General features: G+C 38.9%; 1 protein-coding gene across 2 annotated transcripts in view; it reads left to right on the top strand.

Moving 5' to 3' along the window:
• The first annotated feature begins 223 nt into the window (after nucleotides 1-223).
• LOC134344447 (rho GTPase-activating protein 21-like) overlaps nucleotides 224-19827 on the top strand; it is a 231253-nt gene continuing 211649 nt past the window's right edge. Inside the window, exons 1-2 of one of the 2 annotated variants that reach the window (XM_063044256.1) lie at nucleotides 224-606; nucleotides 1438-1669. In XM_063044256.1, the coding sequence (XP_062900326.1) occupies nucleotides 1586-1669 (84 nt within the window). In that variant the 5' untranslated portion in view covers nucleotides 224-606; nucleotides 1438-1585. The other variant, XM_063044257.1, reaches the window with a different exon arrangement.

Here is a 19827-nt window from a genome sequence, read left to right as displayed (position 1 = left end):
CCGGCGGGACCGGGTGAGGGTGCGGGTGATGGGGGGGCGGTCAGAAGGAGCGAGCGCGAGCTACTTTTCTATTGGCCCGGAATTGGGAATAATAGTTGGAAAGCGCGAGGAATGGGAAGGGGGGTGGGGGGAAGAGAAGGTGGATGAAACGCTCTGTCCTATTTGTCGATCCGTGACGCCGCAGTTGTAAAGCCAACTGTGATTGGTTGCTGGCCGGCGGCTGTGTTCTTGGGCGATATTTTTTCTCTTTTTCTACGCGGATTCGGTGAAGCGGGGAAAAAAGGGAGAAAATAATGGCGGCGGCGATGATGAGTCGGGCTTCACGTTAGTGTTACAGCCTCTCGTTCGTTGTGTTTAGGTGTGTGTGTGTGTGTGGGAGAGAGGGAGAGCGAGGGGCCGAGGAGCGTCGCTGGACTCGAGGGAGCGGCGAGTGACAGTGGCTGAAGTAGGCAGAGGGAGAGCAACCGGGAGGCGGAGGAGCCATGGCGGCGGCGGACGGCGAGGCGGCGGCCGGCGGAGTGCAGTCGGCACTGGGGGATGGCAGCCCGAGGAGCCTTTTGGACTAAGGGGGCGTCTAGGCCTCGCTTCGTCCCACGGCGCCACAAGGTGTGCTGGCGGGAGCGGATCCTTCCCTTCCAATGCTCCACTGAACGGAAGGGGGGACCCGATCTTTGCGAGCGGCGGAGGCTGGTTACCGAGCGGATCGGGTTCTCACTCGGCTTCAGTGGAAGGTTGGTGGGGCGGTGGAGGGTGGGGGGGGCAGTGGTGATCGGGGGCTTCTGCACGGCTCGGAATGTCGGAAATTGTTACTGATCAGGATCTTGTGCAGGAGGTAGTGGTTAACTTGCCCCTCTCTCTCGGAGCTGGCATATCGAATCTAGCGACTTGCAAGCGTGGGAGACGTTTACAGATTTTATATTTACACATCGCATCCTTTCGGTGTAACTCGGGCGAATTTTCACAGAGAACCACCCACAGCAAATGGGTGGTTGTCAAGAGCCATTCGTAGGCACGTCCAGAGAGAGTAATGTTAAGATCTGCTTGCAGGCTGCATCTGAACCATCTCCCTTCTTTACATCGGTCACTTTTTGTTCAAAGGATAGTTGTATATTTCAGTTTTGGATGGGGAAGACAGTTTTTCGGGGGTTATTTATTTGAAGCCTGGAGGAGAAAACAAATAGTTCTGCTGTAGAAGGTGTTTATAATACAGCTTCTGTAAGACTAGCTATCCAACAGGAAAAATTGGGTTTTTTTTCCCCCTTTGGAAAGGGAGGCGTATCCTTGTTTAATGGAAGGAGATTTGAGTTCCTGTCAGGAGGACTGAGTTTTTTGAATCCGTGTATTTGTATAATTACTGTTAAAGAGAGCTAAAAGTATGATTTATCGTGTAGCATTTTATTTGCGACAAACTGATGTAGTTTTTAAAAAATATTTCAGATCGTTTAGGAAACTATGAAGAAGAACGGATAGATTGGCGAATTATCATCTGGCTGCTTTTTTGTTGTTGATGTTCATGGATTTTTCAATGTACCGAGCCAAGGGAGTGTTCTCTTGATCTGGATTCGTTTTACATTGGAATGAAATAATGGCGACACGTAGGTCCTGTCCAAGTGAAGAGGAGGATGGAGATGTAAATGGAAAAAAACGCCCCTATGTTGAAGAGGACGAGGTACGACTGAGATTAGATGTCGTTTTATTTCTTTTTAAACAAACATGGATGGTGATTTGAGCGTTTATTACTTTAATACAAGGTTCAGCACGAATGAATCAGCGAATGCTTTTGTGCCTTTTGATTTACCATTTGTCATCTTGTCGTATTGGGCGCGCTGCCCGTCAGGCTCAACAGATTATGCTCCAGAGGTTTAGCAAGGGTTTGTGTGTGACAGTTTAAGCTTGTAGTATCAGCTACTAGTTTTAATGTAGGGGTTGATTGCTGTTCTCAGAATGTAAAAGCAGCGGCACATTCGGAAACACTGTTTATATTTGAATATATGTTGCAAAAGAAATGTTGGATTATAGTAGCATACCAATTTTAAGGGTAAATATGTAAATTGTTACAAATGATTAATCTAGAATCAAAGTTTTTTTTAACGTTGGTTGCATTAAATGGAAAAAATCTTGTTTTTGAGCACTGATGAACTTGTGTAGTCTAGCTTAATAATGCAGCAATAGTTTATGTAGACTAGCTCAATGTCTGTTGAAATTGTTGGTGGTTTTATTTGTTTTGATTCTTGAATTGTCGCTGAACCCAGAGAGATTTCCACAACTGTCTTTCGTTTTCAACGGTACAATTGGTGGCAGACGAGGTTAATACGTGGGGGTTAAATGGTAAAATTTTGCATCAGTGATAGTGTAGGTGGAACTCAAAAGACTACTGGAAGGCATTGGCAAGTTGGAACTTTGTGTGGGGAACATTTTTTTTATAACCCCTGTGCTGTAGTTAGAGGAATTTCTAAAATGACCTCTTGATGTTGCAGGTGCAGTTATCATTTGGATGCTTTTGCATTAAATGCTTGTGAATATATTGTAGATTTAAAAAATGTTAATGCTGGAAGCACTTAGCAGCGGAGAGAGAAACAGATACTGCTTCACATTGATTACCTCTTTGAAGCTGGGAATATACCCTAGTGAAGAGGATATTGTATCACTTGTATTTCATAAAATATTTTGTCTGAAGAATACATAGTATGTGGAATCCTTATGTATTTATTACATTATTATTAAAATTAGTAGGGTAATATTTTTGTCAAAAAAACAAACTGCTGGAGGAACTTGGTAAATGAGTACCATCTGTGGAGCTCTACCCACTGCTTGATGCTGCTTGACCTGTTGAGTTTCTCCACCAGTTCGTTCTTTTACTCCAGATTCCAGCACCTGCAGCCTCTTGCATCTGAATATTTTTGTCAAGATCATCTGTGCTGTTGAGATGTTTTACTGAAATAAAATCATACATCTCACATATGTTCAGATACATACACCTGCTAAATTTATGTGTATTCAGTACTTTTTTTGTTGGTATTTAGTTTTTAATTTAAATTAAAATGCATAATGGAAAGCAACAAAATATCTTTGCTTTGTAGAATTTATGGTACTATAGGAAGTCATTTGATCTATTACCTCTGCCTCAACTGAAAAAGTTGTGTCCAGGCTAATTCCATCTCTTAGTTCTTGATCTGAAGACTTCTAGATTATGATTCATAGAATAATCAACCATGTTTTTGAATGCAATGAGAATTTCTGCCTTGTACCACCCATTCAGGCATTGAGTACCAGATGTCAGCTATTTGGATAACATTCTGCTTAAAGTATTTGTCCCCTGAATTTTGCAGGGGCAAGCAACATATTAACCATTGAAAATACAATTATTTGTTGTAATTGGGAAATGTATTCCCTGTGATTTTAAAAAAATAAAGAAAAGTTTTAGATACAAAAATGAAAACTATAAGGTATGGCTTGGCATATTCAGTTCTGATGACAAAGAATGCACGAGCATTGGAGGCGGTCCATAAGAGATTCACCAGGCTAAGTTATGGGATGTATGGGTTAACCTGTCATTGTTACTCTCTCCTTGGCATTACCGGGGCTGCAAAGAAAACCATTAGGACTGTCACAGATGCTCAGGTGGCTATGGATCTAGAGACCATTGCTTTTGAGACACAAGCCAGGACGTGATCAACCCTGGTGAGAGTGTCTGATGTGGAAAGACCCAAAACACCCAGTACCCTGTCCCACTGCATCCTAGGTTGTATCTCAGCATCATGGCTAGAGAAACTAAATCCTGTTTCCTTTAGGGTTTAGAATGAGGGGTGGAATATTGAAACGTATAAGATTCTCGATTGGACATGATAGGGTAAATGGCAAGATGTTTCCACTTTTGGATGAATCTCAAATGAGAGGATATGGTTATTAGATTAGGGAGTGGTCATGTTAAATTGAGTTGGGTAGAGCAGCCTCTCACTGAGGGTGGTGATTCTCTGGAATTCTTTCCCTTGGAAGATGTGGAGGTTAAATCATTGGATATAATTAAAGAATCAGGTAATATTTTTCAAAGATCAGGAAATTGAGAGCTATGCAGAACTAGCACAAAAGAGGTGAGGCTGGGGCAGATCTATCATATTGAGTGATAGCGCAGGCATAGGGCTGATTGGTCGCCTGCTCCTCTTGTGTTTTTAACATCAGCACTGTATTGCATAGAGCTGTTTGTGATGTTTTAGGATAACTGTATAATTTCATTAAACAAACAAGGGAATATCTACAGATACTGGAAATCTGAGCAGCAACACACAAAATGCTGGAGGAACAGCCTGAAATGTCGACTGTACTTTTTTCCATTGATGCTGCTTGGCCTGCTGAGTTCCTCCAATAATTTCATTCAAGTCCATTTTAAAACTGGAAACATTGAGATTTTGTTTTTACACTATTGCTATAAAATGATTTGAACTATTAGTGGGAAATATTTTGAGTTATTTCAAAGTCTTCTAGAATATATTTTCTATATTTTTATTCCTGTGTGATATTTGCTAATTGCATTATTTAAAATATTCCAAAACAGAAGGACATTTATTTTATCATAAAATATTTTATAACTGGCTCTGTTTTTTTGCTCTATTGTGTTTATAGTGTAAAGTAGAATTAATTAGATTGAAGCAGATATGATTTGATTTTTGAGGAAAGTTAAGTTTTTGGTGGCTTCAGTTCTAGTAACTTGTTTAAAAAGAAAGGAATTTGTTGAAATATGTGTAAGATATTTTTTGTACTTGGCGTGTTTGGAGTCGTTCATGTTTGATCCTGGTATAGATTATTATAGGGTATTTATTAATTACATAACATATTTGTTTTTAAATCTTTTTATTGAATAAGTATACAAAAGGTAAGCCATATAGGCACTAATACACTGTTAGGATATAATAAAATTACAGGAGATATTAAAACAGAAAAGAAATGATACAAACAATGTAATTTAAACATAAAATAATAAGGTAACATATAGTATACTAATTTTTATATATATATATATCAATAGAAAACGGAAAAAAAAAAACCCCCAAAAAAACACCGTACAACTAAACTAAAAGCAAAGCAAAGCAATGGGCTAACTTGGGAACAAGTAGAGTTAAAAGACTTAAAATCACGTCCTCAAACCCGACCTCCATTAAAAACAGTAGAAAAAAAACAAGAAGGGAATATAAATATGGAGCAAAAAGGGGAAGAAAAAAAATTACATTAAATGAAAATATTGAATAAAAGATCTCCAGGTCTGTTCAAATTTAAGTGAGGAATCATAAAGATTGCTTCTAATTTTCTCCAAATTCAAGCATAATATCGACTGAGAAAACCAAAAAAAGGTAGATGGAGCATTAAGCTCTTTCCAATGTTGTAAGATACATCTTTTCACCATTAAAGTAAGAAATGCAATCATTCTACGGGCTGAAGGAGAAAGATTACTGGAAATTTTAGGTAATCCAAAGATAGCAGTAATAGAGTGAGGAGAGATATCTATATTCAATACCTTTGAGATAATATTAAAAATGTCTCTCCAATAAGTTTCCAGAGTAGGACAAGACCAAAACATATGAGTTAAAGAGGCTATCTGCCCCGGACATCTATCACAAAAAGGATTAATATGAGAATAAAAACGAGCTAATTTATCTTTGGACATATGTGCTCTATGAACAACTTTAAATTGAATTAGGGAATGTTTAGCACAGATAGAGGAAGTATTGACTAATTGTAAAATCTTCCCCCAGTCATCCACGGAAATGATAGAGCCCAATTCCTGTTCCCAATCTACCCTAATCTTATCAAATGGAGCTTTCCTAAGTTTCATAATAATATTATAAATCATAGCCGATGCACCTTTCTGACATGGATTAAGGTTAATTATAGTATCTAAAATATATGTAGGAGGAAGCATTGGAAAGGAAGAAAGTATAGTACTTAGGAAATTTCTAACTTGTAGATATCTAAAAAAATGTATTCTTGATAAATTATATTTATTAGATAATTGTTCAAAAGACATAAGGGAACCATCTAAAAAAAAAATCCAAAAACCGTGAAATACCCTTAGTCTTCCAAATTTGAAAAGCACGATCCGTGAAAGAGGGAGGAAAAAATATGTTACCTAAAATAGGAATCGCTAGCCCAAATTGGTTAAGATCAAAAAATTTTCTGAATTGAAACCAAATGCGTAAGGTATATTTAACTATCGGGTTAGAGACCTGTTTGAGGCGTTTCAAATCAAAAGGAAGAGAGGAACCTAAAATAGAGCCAAGTGTATAGCCCTGAGCAGATTGTAATTCCAATACTACCCATTTAGGAATGGAAGGTATATAATAACATAACGTATTTGGACTTTATGCACTGTTTGTATTAGTCAGAATGGTGAAACTGCACTACAAATTGAATCTTGTAATAGAGCAATAACAATAGTTTACACTTTAGATGGATTACAGGTATATCAAAATGAATAAAATGGAATTGCAATTTATATATATTTTTTCATTTAACTTTATTTTAAAGTAAAGATTAATGGCTGAGATTTTTCACCTTCTTGCTCATCTGCCTGAGTCTTTTCTATCAAGTAATAACCTTGTTAATCAGTGAGAATGTGGAGCACTTCTGTTGTCAGCAATTTTGATAGTGAGAAATGTAGAGTTGCAAAAAAAAGTTTGTGAACCCTTTGCAATTAGGCATTACTTACTCATAAAATGTGGTCTGATTTTTCAACTAAGTCACAATAATAGAGAAATACAATCTGCCTAAACTAATAACACACAAACAGTTGTACTTCTGGGCAATACTATGTATACCATTTTGAAAAAACAGTTTTGTTTCAAAAAAATTATGTGAACCTCTGCAGTAATGCCTTCTGCAAAAACTATTTAGAGTCAGGTGTTCCAATCAATGAGATGAGGTGGAGGTGTGGGTTGTAGAGGTAAGAGAATATAAAAAAGATCTATAAAAAAGACACACGAAGTCAACTTATTGACATAACCTGCTCTTCTCAAGAAAGATCTGTTCATGTGCATCATGGCACAGTCAAAACAATTTTCAGCGGACTTTTGAAGAAGAATTGTAGAGATGCACGAAGCTGGAAAAGGCTACAAAAACATTTCTAAAGATGTGAGTGTTTATCAATCCACAGTAAGAGAAATAGTTTACAAATGGGAGGAAATTTTGCACAGTTGTTACTTCCTAGGAGCAGGCATCCTGCAAAGATCACACCAAGAATACAACTTGTAATGCTGAAGGAGGTGAAAAAGAACCCAAGGGTAATAGCAAAATACCTGCAGAAATCTCTAGAACTTGTTAAAATTTATGTCCATGTGTCCACAATAAGTAAAACATTGAACAAGAATGATGTTCACAGAAGGACACCACGGAGATGACCACTATATATAAAAAAAAATATTGTTACATATCTCAAGTTTGCAAGACCACCTGGATGTTCCACAACACTTTTGGGATAATGTTCTGTGGACGGATGAGACAAAAGTTGAGCTTTTTGGCAGGAGGAAATGAGGCACTGCACACCATCACCTAAACCTCATGCCACCTGTGAAGCATGGTTTGGGAATCAAGAGAAAATCTGCAAGTTCTGTAAGACTGAGCAACACATACAAAATTCTGGAGGAACTCAGCAGGCCAGGCAGCATCTATGGAAAAAAGTACTGTCAATGTTTTGGGCCAAAATGTCGATTGTATTTTTTTTTCCATAGATGCTGCCTGATCATGGTTTGGAGCTGCTTTGTTGCCTCAGGACCTGGACAGCTTGCATTTGTTGAGGGAGCAATGAATTCCGTATTGTATCAAGATATTTTACTGCAGAATGTCAGGGTAGTGGTCCGTCACCTGAAGCTTAATGGATGTTAGATGATGTAACAAGAGAATGATCTGAAACACGAGTAGATCAACGACAGAATGGTTTAAGAAGAAGAAAATTTGTGTTTTGGGTTGCCCAAGTCAGAGTTCAGACCTTAATCTAATTGAAATGCCGTGGCATGACCTGAAGATGGCTGTTTATGAAAGGTATCCCAGGAATATTGATGAACTGGATCAGCTGTATAGAAGAACGGTCCTCGCTGTTGTGCAAGTCTGATAAGCAGCTTCAGGAAATGTGTGGTGGAGGTTATTGTTGCTAAAGGAGGTTCTACCAGTTATTAAATACGAGGGTTCGCATACATTTGCCAGGCTGGACTGTGAATAATTCAACAATGTGTTCAATAAAGACATGAAAAGTACAATTGTTTTTATGTTATTCATTTAGGCAGATTGTGTTTGTATATCATTGTGACTTACACGAAGATCAGACCACAAATGAGTAATTAATATAGAAAACCAGATAACTGCAAAGAGTTCACAAACTTTTTCTTGCAACTGAACGTATACAGTGCACTCTGGTTAATTGGAATACATTGGGACCAGTATATTTTGCCCCATTTAAGCGGTTGCTGCAATTATATGAAGTTTCAAGGACGGTGCATCAATGATGGTGACAAAAACCACTGCTTTTTGAATAAAAGCACATGCAAGTAACACTATTTAAAAATTGTTTGCTCTAAGCATGGTGTAGTGTCAAACGGCCACACAAGTGCACGGTACTGATCTATTTGGAATTTGTTCTGCTGCAGTCCCCTGTTCGTTAAGCGGCCTAGTTCACCAGATAAACACAGGGAATCCCCGGCTATTTTCTTGTTTAATTGTTCTTTAAGAGTTGTCCCAATTAAGTGACTACCCCAATTAACCAATGGCCTAATTAACTGGAATCCAGTGTATATCATCATGAAGACCCTGGAGAGACTTGTTCTGGAGCTGCTCCGGCCTATGGTCAGGCCACACTTAGATCCCCTCCAGTTTGCCTACCAGCCCCAACTAGGAGTTGAGGATGCCATTGTCTACCTGCTGAACCTTGTTTGCGCCCACCTGGACAAGCCAGCGAGCACTGTGAGGGTCATGTTTTTTTGACTTCTCCAGTGTGTTCAACACCATCCGCCCTGCTCTGCTGGGGGAGAAGCTGACAGCGATGCAGGTGGATGCTTCCCTGGTGTCATGGATTCTTGATTATCCGACTGGCAGACCACAGTACGTGTGCTTGCAACACTGTGTGTCCAACAGAATGATCAGCAACACTGGGGCTCCACAGGGGACTGTCTTGTCTCCCTTTCTCTTCACCATTTACACCTCGGACTTCAACTATTGCACAGAGTCTTGTCATCTTCAGAAGTTTACGGATGTCTCTGCCATAGTTAGATGCATCAGCAAGGGCGATGAGGCTGAGTACAGGGCTACGGTAGGAAACTTTGTCGCATGGTGTGAGTAGAATTATCTGCAGCTTAATGTGAAAAAGACTAAGGAGCTGGTGGTAGACCTGAGGAGAGCTAAGATACCAGTGACCCCTGTTTCCATCCAGGGGGTCAGGGTGGACATGGTGGAGGATTACAAATACCTGGGGATACGAATTGACAATAAACTGGACTGGTCTAAGAACACTGAGGCTGTCTACAAGAAGGGTCAGATCCGTCTATTTCCTGAGGAGACTGAGGTCCTTTATCATCTGCCGGACGATGCTGAGGATGTTCTATGAGTCTGTGGTGGCCAGTGCTATCATGTTTGCTGTTGTGTGCTGGGGCAGCAGGCTGAGGGTAGCAGACACCAACAGAATCAACAAACTCATTCGTAAGGCCAGTGATGTTGTGGGGATGGAACTGGACTCTCTCACGGTGGTGTCTGAAAAGAGGATGCTGTCTAAGTAGCATGCCATCTTGGTGAATGTCTCCCATCCACTACATAATGTATTGGGTGGGCACAGGAGTACATTCAGCCAGAGACTCATTCCACCGAGATGCAATACAGAGCGTCATAAGAAGTCATTCCTGCCTGTGGCCATCAAACTTTACAACTCCTCCCTTGGAGGGTCAGACACCCTGAGCCGATAGGCTGGTCCTGGACTTATTTCATAATTTACTGGTATAATTTACATATTACTATTTAACTATTTATTACTATTTTATATTACTATTCTATTGTTATATTATTTCTATGACATTTACTATTTACTAATAGTAGTATTACTATTACTATTTATTATTTATGGTGCAACTGTAACGAAAACCAATTTCCCCCGGGATCAATAAAGTATGACTACTACTACTACTACATATGGGAGCATTAGTGTATATAACTTAAGGAAACCATACTACTTTTAGCTGAAGAGAGCAAGGATATTTGTTGAACGATTGGTAAATTTTTTTTTTGCATTTTTGCAAGATGTGTCTTGAGCCAGAGTGTGTGGATAGCTGGGAATCTGTTGTTACTAGAGTGACGAAAACAAATAAAAAATGCCAATGCCGAAAATCTAAAATAAGAACAGAAAATGCTGGAAATTTTCAAACTCAGGCCACAGCTGTAGGAAGAAATCTTAGAGCATAAGACCATATGACATATGAGCAGAATTAGGCCATTGAGACTGCTTCGCCATTCCACCAAGGCTGATCCCGGATTCCACTCAACCCCATATACCTGCCTTCTCACCACACCTTTGATGCCCTGACCGATCAGGAAATGATCAACTTCAGTCTTAACTATAAGCACGAACTTGGCCTCCACCACAGTGTGTGGCAGAGCATTCCACAGATTTACTGCTCTCTGGCTAAAATAAAAATTCCTCCTTACCTCTGTTTTATAGGGTCACCCCTCAGTTTTGAGGCTGTGCCTTCTAGTTCTGGATACTTCTACCACAGGAAACATCCTCTCCGCATCCACACTATCTAGTCCTTTCAACATTCAGTAGGTTTTAATAAGATCCCCCACATTCTTGCAAATTCCAGTGAGTACAGGGCTGAAGCTGCAAAACGCTCCTCATGTGTTAACCCCTTCATTCCTGGAATCATCCTTGTGAACGATCTCTGGACTCTCCAATGACACATCCTTTCTGAGATATGGGTTCCAAAACTGTTGGCAAAACTCTAAGTGCGACCTAACTGGTGTCTTATAAAGGCTCAGTTCCTTGAAATAAATGCCAACATGGGGTTTGCCGCCTTTACCACGGAATCAGCCTGTAAGTTAACCATCTGGGAGTCTTGTACAAGGACTCCTAAGTTCCTCTGCGCTTCTGATATTTGAACCTTCTCTCCATTTTGATAGTAGACCGCACTATTGTTTCTTTTACCAAAATGCATTATCATACTTCTCCCAACACTATTCCATCTGCCACTTTTTTGCCCATTCTTAAAATTTGTCTAAGACCTGCTGCAATTGCATTGCTTCCTCAGCACTACCTGCCCCTTCACCTATCTTTGTATCACCTGCAAACTTTGTCACAAAGTCATCAATTTGATTACTGAATCATTGACAAAAAATGTGAAAAGCAGCGGTCCCAATACTGACCCCTGAGGAACATCACTAGTCACTGGCAGCCAACCAGAAAAAGCACATTTTATTGCCACTCACTGCCTCCTGCCTGTCAGCCATTCCGCAATCCATTCCAGTATGTTTCTTGTAACACCATAGGATATTATCTTGTTAAGCATCCTCGTATGTGGCACCTTATCAAACACCTTCTCAAAATCCAAGTAAATGACTTCCACTGCCTTTTCTGTGCCCACTCTGCTTGTTACTTCCTCAAAGAACTCTAACAGATTTTTCAGGCAAGATTTCCTTTTACAGAAACCATGCTGATTTTGACTTACTTCATCATTGGTTTCCAAGTACCTCGAAACTTCATCCTTACTAACATACTCCAATACATTCCTAACCACTGAGGTTAGACTAACTGGCCTATAATTTCCCTTCCTTAGCCTTCCTTCCTTCTTAAAGAGTGGGGTGACTTCCAGTCCTCTGGGACCCTGCCAGAATCAAGTGATTCTTGAAAGACTATGACCAATGAATGCATTATCTCTTCAGCAGCCTCTCTCAGGACTCTGGGATGTAGTCCATCTGGCCCAGGTGACTTATCCACCTTAAGACCTTTGAGTTTGCCTCGCACTTTTTCCTTTGTAATAGTAATGGCACTCACTCTTCCTCCATGACACTCACGGACCTCTGGCACATTGCTAGTGTCTTCCACAGTGAAGACAGATGCAAAGTACCCGTTAAGTTCATCTGCCATTTCTTTGTCCCCCATTACTACCTCACCAGCATAATTTTCCAGTGGTCCAATATCAACTCTCACCTCCCTTTTATTCTTTATATATAACTGAAAAAACTTTTGCTATCCTGCTTTTATATTACTGGCTAGTCTGCCCTCATATTTTATCTTTTCCCTGACGGCTTTTTTTAGTTGCCTTTTGTTGGATTTTAAAAACTTCACAACCATCCAACTTCCCACTCACTTTTGCTACCTTATATGCCCTTCCCTTGGCTTTCCTGCAGTCCTTAACTTCCTTTGTCAGCCAACATTGTTTACCTCTGTCATTTGAGAACTTCTTCCTCTGTGGGACATATCTATCCTGTGCCTTGTGAACTATTCCTAAAAAGCCATCTCATAGGCGTTCAACAAATTCCCTCTCTTGCGATCCGACACCAAACTGATTCTCCCAATCCCCTTGCATATTGAAGTCCCCCATTACAATTGTGTCCATATGCTTATTACATGCCTTTTCCAGCTCCTTGTGCAACTTTAATCCCACATCTTGGCTACTATTTGGAAACCTATATATGATTCCCATAATTTTTTTTTTCACCCTTGCAATTTCTTAACTTCACCCACAAAGATTCAACATTCTCTGATCCTATGTCACCTCTTTCTAAAGATGTAATTTCATTTCTTACCAACAGAGCCACACTACCGCCTATGCATTGCTGCCTGAACTTTTGATACAAAGTATATCCTTTGATGTTAAGCTCCCACCTTTGGCCTTCTTTCAGCCATGACTCAGTGATGCCCATAAAGTCATACTGACCAATCTCTAATTGCACCATGAGTTTGTCCACCTTATTCCAAGTGCTAAGCGCATTTAAATACGGCACTTTCAGTCCTGCATTTTTTGCCCCTTTGAGTTTTGTCTCTGTAGAAGAATTTAACTGTTTGCTCTGTCTGCATTTGTACCCAATGATTGGCCTGTCCTTCCTTACATTCATGTTACATCCATCATCTATTTGTAAACCTTCTGGTTTATCCTCAGCTCTATCATCCTCTTTCCCATCCCTCTGCCATAGCAGATTAAACCACTCCCAATAGCTCTATTAAATCTGCCCTTAAGAATATTGGTCCCCCTTGGATTCAAGTGCAACCCTTCCCTTTTGTACAGGTCCTACCTGCCCCAGAAGAGGTCCCAATTATCCTGAAATCTGAATCTGTGCCCCATGCTCCAATTCTTCAGCCACACATTTATTTGCTACCTCATTCTATTCCTGTCCTCACTGTCACGTGGCGCAGGTAGCAATCCCAAGATTACTACCCTTGAGGTCCTGCTTCTCAGCTTCCTTCCTAACTCCCTGTATTCTTTTTTCAGGACCTCCTCCCTTTTCCTTCCTATGTTGTTGGTACACCAGTATGTACCACGACTTCTGGCTGCTTTCCCTCCCTTTTCAGGATATTGTGGATGCGTCTCGAAACATCTCGGACCCTGGCACCTTTGAGGCAGACTACCATCCATGTTTTCTTTTTGTGTTCACAGAATTGCCTTTCTTTCCCCTTGACTATAGAGTCCTATTACCACTGTATTCCTCTTCAGTTCCCTACCCTCTGAGCCATTGGGCCGGACTCAGTGCCAGAGGCATTTATGACTAAACCATTAAACTCCTGTTTCTCTTTGTACATATACGAGCCTTTCCAATAGTTTCTGTTTTTATCCCTAGAAATATTGTATAGTTAAACAGTTTTCAAAGTATATCCATGAGAGTAGGTTTTATAATGATTACATTATAACACCAGTAATCTACTGTTCTTATAATGGAATTTTGAGAATGTTTGATAAGTTTTTCAGGAAATATTTCAAAAAAAAGGAGTGTGGAACTGTTAGATTGTTGGAAGCTACTAATATCCTGTTCAGTTATGCAAGATGCCTAGTTTATCTAGTCTGGTTTGTCTGTGACTAAACCCAGAGTAACTTTGTTTTCTTTAATCATTCTCAGTAAGCCTATTGTTTGTATCGAACCACCGAATTTTAGTGGTTAATGAAGGTTGGCAGCCATCTTCTCATGATAGCTAGAGCTTTGTTAATGATGGGACAGATGCATATAGATTTTTGAGACTAACTCAGCTCTGAATCTGATTTGGTTGGTGCAAACTTTATTGTATTACTGAAGTGCAAAAAAAGCTGCGTATGTAAGAAATGAAGAGAGCTTTTGTTATTGCTCGTGATTTGGGCCCTTGTAGTTTAAATGGTATGTGAGACCTCTGACCACTTCCCATTTTATTCATTCAGTTGATGACAGATTTTTTTTGGTAATTCTGTTCGAATTGAATACAATAAAAAGTTAATATTTTTAGTCATTTTGATAATAAAGTCAATGTTTTGGTAGTTTTTCCAAATTAGACTGAAAAAAGCAAATTCATTTCTAGAAGTACAGCAACTGTTCTCTTATTACCTGACATCTCGTATTTACTTTTGTCTTTGACTACTTATTTTTGCATGCATCGCCTTTAGGGGGATAATTGTTGCCAATATATACTGTAACATTATTCAATAATGGCAACTTTTTCAAATGTATTTAAAGACAATATAAACCATTATATGAGGACCTGTCATGTGTTTCTCTTTTAACTGGAATATAGTAACAGAAAGGAAAATATTTAACTTTGTATTTGTATTCTTAATAACCTTATACTTTGTAGAGAGAAAACACTTAAAATACTTCTAATATGTCTGCATTTTAGATGTGAATAATTTTAGGTTTGATAATCTATTTTAATTCTTTCTATTCAATTGTGCCACAGTTTTTAATTATGTTTATGAAATGTTTACAGATTACTTGCCACTTTTTTTGAGTATGTAGAGAACAAGAGTCATATTATTTTATAGACTTTTATGGCAGTTTTTTACATGGGCAGTACCGAAGGTTGCTGATAAACTTTCTTTTTGTGCTTGATTATTTAATATATCAGATTGTGGGCAGCTCATCTATTTCAACATTTGCTACTTGGTGTTTGTTGAGCGATGAGGTAACTAGAATGTTCCAACAAGTGGACCTAATCTACTTTTACTTTCTTTCCCTTTTTAAAATGGGCATGATAAATGCTGATGGGTGATGAGTTTAACTAGAAGTCTGCTGAATTTGAAGCATTTGGCTAAACGCTGATCATTATCCCACTCCAGATGCATACAGTGTGAATCACTGTCAGACAGCTTGGGTGCTGTGGGTGCTTAATTTTCTAGTTTTGGTTGCCTCAAGAAAGCGGTATCTGTCAGTAGAGACCCTCACCACCCAGGACACAGGGAGGAGGTACAGGATCCTGAAGACTCGCACACAACATTTTAAGACCAGCTTATTTCCCTCTGCCATCATTTTTTGAATGGTCTATGAGCATTACTTTGTTATTTGTCTTGCAGCGTTCGTACATTTTGTAACTTAGTAATTTTTATGTCTTGCACTGTATTGCTGCTACAAAGCCACAAATTTCATGAGATATATCAGTGATAATAAACCTGATTCTGATTTTGTTGTTTCTCTGTGTGGCAGCATGTGTTCTGTGCTGCATCATACACCAAGTCCCAATTCATTCACCCATTCATGAGCATTCCAAAATGTATTGGTTTTGAACAAGATTTTTAAGAGGCCAAGATGAAAGAAATGTGGAGTGCTGTATGAGAGGGAAGGGTTAGATTGATCTTAGAGTAGGTTAAAAGTTAGGCACAACATCAGGGGTGAAGGGCCCATACTGTGCTATAATCTATGATCTAAACCATTTCCTTCTGCTTACCATCAGCTCGTTAAACAAACGTAAATTTGCTTCAGCCACCAACTCCTTGGTATGCTAATGTTTTTTAAATATATTTTATGTCAGTTCTTTGGAGAAATAATTGCATTTAGCCAAATGTAAAATTCTTGTAAAAAGGCGCTGTAGTCATCATCTTGAATTATTATTTTCCTTCTTTCTCACTGGGGACAAGTCCATATCAATCCCAGAATTTTATTCTGTTTTTTGTAAAAGCCCAAAATACTACTTTCACTTTTTGTGAGAAAGTACCATTGTACTTTCAAAGTGCAGAAGAAGTTTGCATCACAACTTCACTTGTACTGTTTTTTAAAAATAAACATACCAGTACCATCATCGTTTGCATATATAAAGCATGTACAGTAAAACTCCAATAATCCCTCATACTTGAGGCTGTGGTAGTTAATCATATTAATACTCCAAAATATTTTTATTTCATTGCTTTTATATATTATGCAGTACTGTAATAGATTTTCCCAGTGGACCCAGTAAGCTTAAAAGGAAAATGGAACAGGAACTGCAGTCAGTTTGAAGAGATTGAAGGAACTGGGGCTTTGCAAGTTGGAGAGGAGCGCAAGAAATGGGACCCTATTGTGTGGGAAGGGAGCGTGGGAACGGGGGCCCCAGTAAGAGGGAAGGGGAGAATAGCAAATGTTATTTGGTGAGCTAGACTCTGTAACTTTGTGATTTATGAATAGCTTAATAGTACATCAACAGAGTTTTGCAGTACTTCATACAAATTCTAGAGAAAGGGATTAATATTCACACAAGAATGTGATGTGGAATAGCTGAACATGAGATAAATATTCAATGAAATGCTAATGGTGTTGAAGGCTTAAAATGTTTTCCAAGCAATTATTTACATAACCAATAATAAACGATGTTACTATCAACCTGTGCCCAACTACTGCCAAAAATAGTTAACCTTTAAGAGAAGATGAGGGGTATAATCAGTACTGAGGAGGACTACAACAGATTTCAAAAGGACATTAGTAAACTTGAATGGTAAATAATTTGCTGACGAATCTGAATGTAAGTAAATGAAGGTAATACGTTTTGTAGAAGTAGGGAAGGCACATTTCTTGGAAGATGCGAGGTAAGGAAATAGAAGTACATCAGAGTATAAATACAATAATCACTAAACATTGTACCACAGCTTAGTATAGCCATAAAGAAAGCAAAGTAAGCACTGAGATTTATTTCTAAAAGGGCAGTGTTTTTAAAAAAAAATAGGGAAGTTGTACTGAACCTGGTATTGACTTTGGTTAGGTAGCATATGGAGTACTCTAAAGTTCTGTTACCCATAAAGAACGGTCATATAGTAGAGGATGTCCAATGGTATGACGTAAAATATGGTTACGATTGCAATTGATTATTGTTTTTATTTTCCATTTGTGTAGAACAGGATCCATTCACAGTGATCTAGATTTTCTGAAGATGGTTAAAGTTTGCAGGGTTCATACTCTGATCTTATATCATAGGCCAGTTTATGATATTGGTGATGAGCTATAGATTACACCATGGATGTGAATTTAAATATTGTGTCTGTAAACGCTAATGTATTATCTTGTGATTTTAGATTTAGTTTTGGAGATCCTGTTGTTCTTTTGGGGAAAGGGTCTAGTTGCATGTGATAATTTACATTAGAGTAACACAAAGGAATTTATAATGCAAGTTGACTGCATACTGATGTGAAATGGCTGTATGTACATTGCTTCAGTTCTTGTATGTTGTGTTTTGGTTCTAACAAATTTCATTCTGTGCATCCTGATGATGACGTCACAAAACTTGCTTGCTTTTTCAGCTCCTCCTTGCAAATGGCACATGGCATCATATAAGCAGCATTCACAAGAGAAACATAAACTCAACTTAAACTATACACATTTTTTTCCAGAAAGAATAAAATTATTTGAGAGAAGGCAGCAAAACATAATTGAAAGCCAACCGTAAAAATACAATGAAATTGACAACACCATAGCAGGTAGGAAGTAAGACCTGCACATCGAAACTCAACGTGATTATCATGAGGGGTCCTGTAATGTATGCCTCTTAATGCCAATCAATATTGAAGTCTTAATTGTGTACGCACTTCCTAAATTGTGTGTTCTAAATTGTTCACATTTTATTTTTGCCATTAGAATATCCTTTGTATTTTCCTAGCCTCTCAGTTTGTCCAAATATAAAATACTGCAAATGCCCAGCATCATAAATGAAAAAGATTTTTATTTCAGTTTTGTTTCTATAATTTAGCTTGTGGAAGATAGAGGTTGCAATTGAAGGTAAAACTATTTATAAGAATGTAACAGTAGGATAGATCAGTTCAGAGGATAGGTACCCTGCAGCAGTTTCTCACCATCTGACACAATAAAGCCTTTCCACCATCTACAAGGCACTATCGAAGAGTGATGAAAAATTCTCCACATCTTTGGCTTAGGACAGCTACTATTAACACACAAGAAGTTCAGTAGCATTTGGAACAAAGCAGCTAACTTGCTTGGCATCTCACAAATCAACCTAAGATTCATTCATCCTATAAATACAACCTCAGAAACCAGAAAGGATAATGGCAACAAGTGCAGGGGAACACCACTACTGCAGGATCTCCCCCAGATTACACACTGTCTTTATTTCAAAATAGGTTATCAGTCCTTCAGTGGTGGCCTAAATTCCAGAATACTGTACTGTATTCCACCAGTAGTCATGTGGGAGTGCCGCCTCCGCCGCCTTGAATCATTGCTCAAAGGTTCAAAAAGGTGGCACAGCCCCACCTTCACCAAGGAGTTTGGGCAATAGTAAGCTTGTCAGTAATTCTTGGATGCCAAAAAATGAATCAATAAAAATTAGAAAATGGCACCTATTGTTATATTCTGTAGCATGAAGCCATGTCATCTGCGGATGCATTGTGAAACAAAATTGTTCATTTTTTTTCCCCACATAATTCTGTGAAAGTGACTTTTATTATGCATCTCAAATTTTGTTATGCTGATTTCTCAATTCTTAAAGGGCTCGATGGGCTGGATTCAAATAAATTTTTTTTTCTGGCTGAGGACTTGAAGATCAATAGGCACAGTTTCAAAATAAGCAAAAATGGGAAGAATTTTTTACTTGGGGTGGTGAACTGTTGGAATTCTCTGCCTAGGGGTTCAGTGGCTGTGCCCATTTAAAGCACAAATTGCAAGCAATACAAATTCCAAGGAAACTAATCTCTGGATTAGACCTGAGACTCAATATTTCTTTTGCAACTGGATCTTTGACTCCCTGACTAACATACCACGATCAGTGGGGATAGACAGCAATACCTTTGCCGCAATTATTATTGATACTATTGCCACAAAAGGCTGCATCCTCAGCTCCCTACTCTACTCCTTATACACTCACAATGCATAGCTTGATTCTGTTCTGCAAATTTGTAGATAGAGTTAGATGACAGCACTGTAGTGGGCCAAAAAATAACTACGCGTAAAGGAAAGAGATGAAGCCTAGTGACATGGTGTCTTGACTGCAACCTTTCCCTCAATGTCAACAAAAGAGTTGGTTATTGACTTGACGAAGTGGGGCAGTGTACATTCTCCTCTTTTCATCAGTGCTGCTGAGCCAGAGATGGTTAAAAGCTTCAGGTTCCTAGGAATAAACATCACCAGTAGCTGTCCTGATCCAACCACGTAGATGCCATGGCCAAGAAAGCTCCCCTGCATCTCTACTACCTCAGGAGGCTAACAAAGTTTCGCATCTCCACATCAGTCCTCACCAGGTTTTTAAGATGCACCTTAGAATATGTCCTCTATTAATGTCCAATTCAGGGTCCAAAACCCAAGGAACTGCAGTGAATTGTCAACATAGCTCAACATATTATAGAACCAACCTCCCTCTATTTATACAGTACCACCTCAGTAAAATAGTCAACAGGGTATATTTAAAGTTCATGGTGAGAAGGCAGGAGAATTGGATTT

Source organism: Mobula hypostoma, chromosome 3, assembly GCF_963921235.1.
Source record: "Mobula hypostoma chromosome 3, sMobHyp1.1, whole genome shotgun sequence".
In the NCBI taxonomy this organism is placed as follows: domain Eukaryota; kingdom Metazoa; phylum Chordata; class Chondrichthyes; order Myliobatiformes; family Myliobatidae; genus Mobula; species Mobula hypostoma.
Note: the sequence above shows the minus strand (reverse complement) of the source record. Positions and strands in the feature narration are given on the sequence as shown.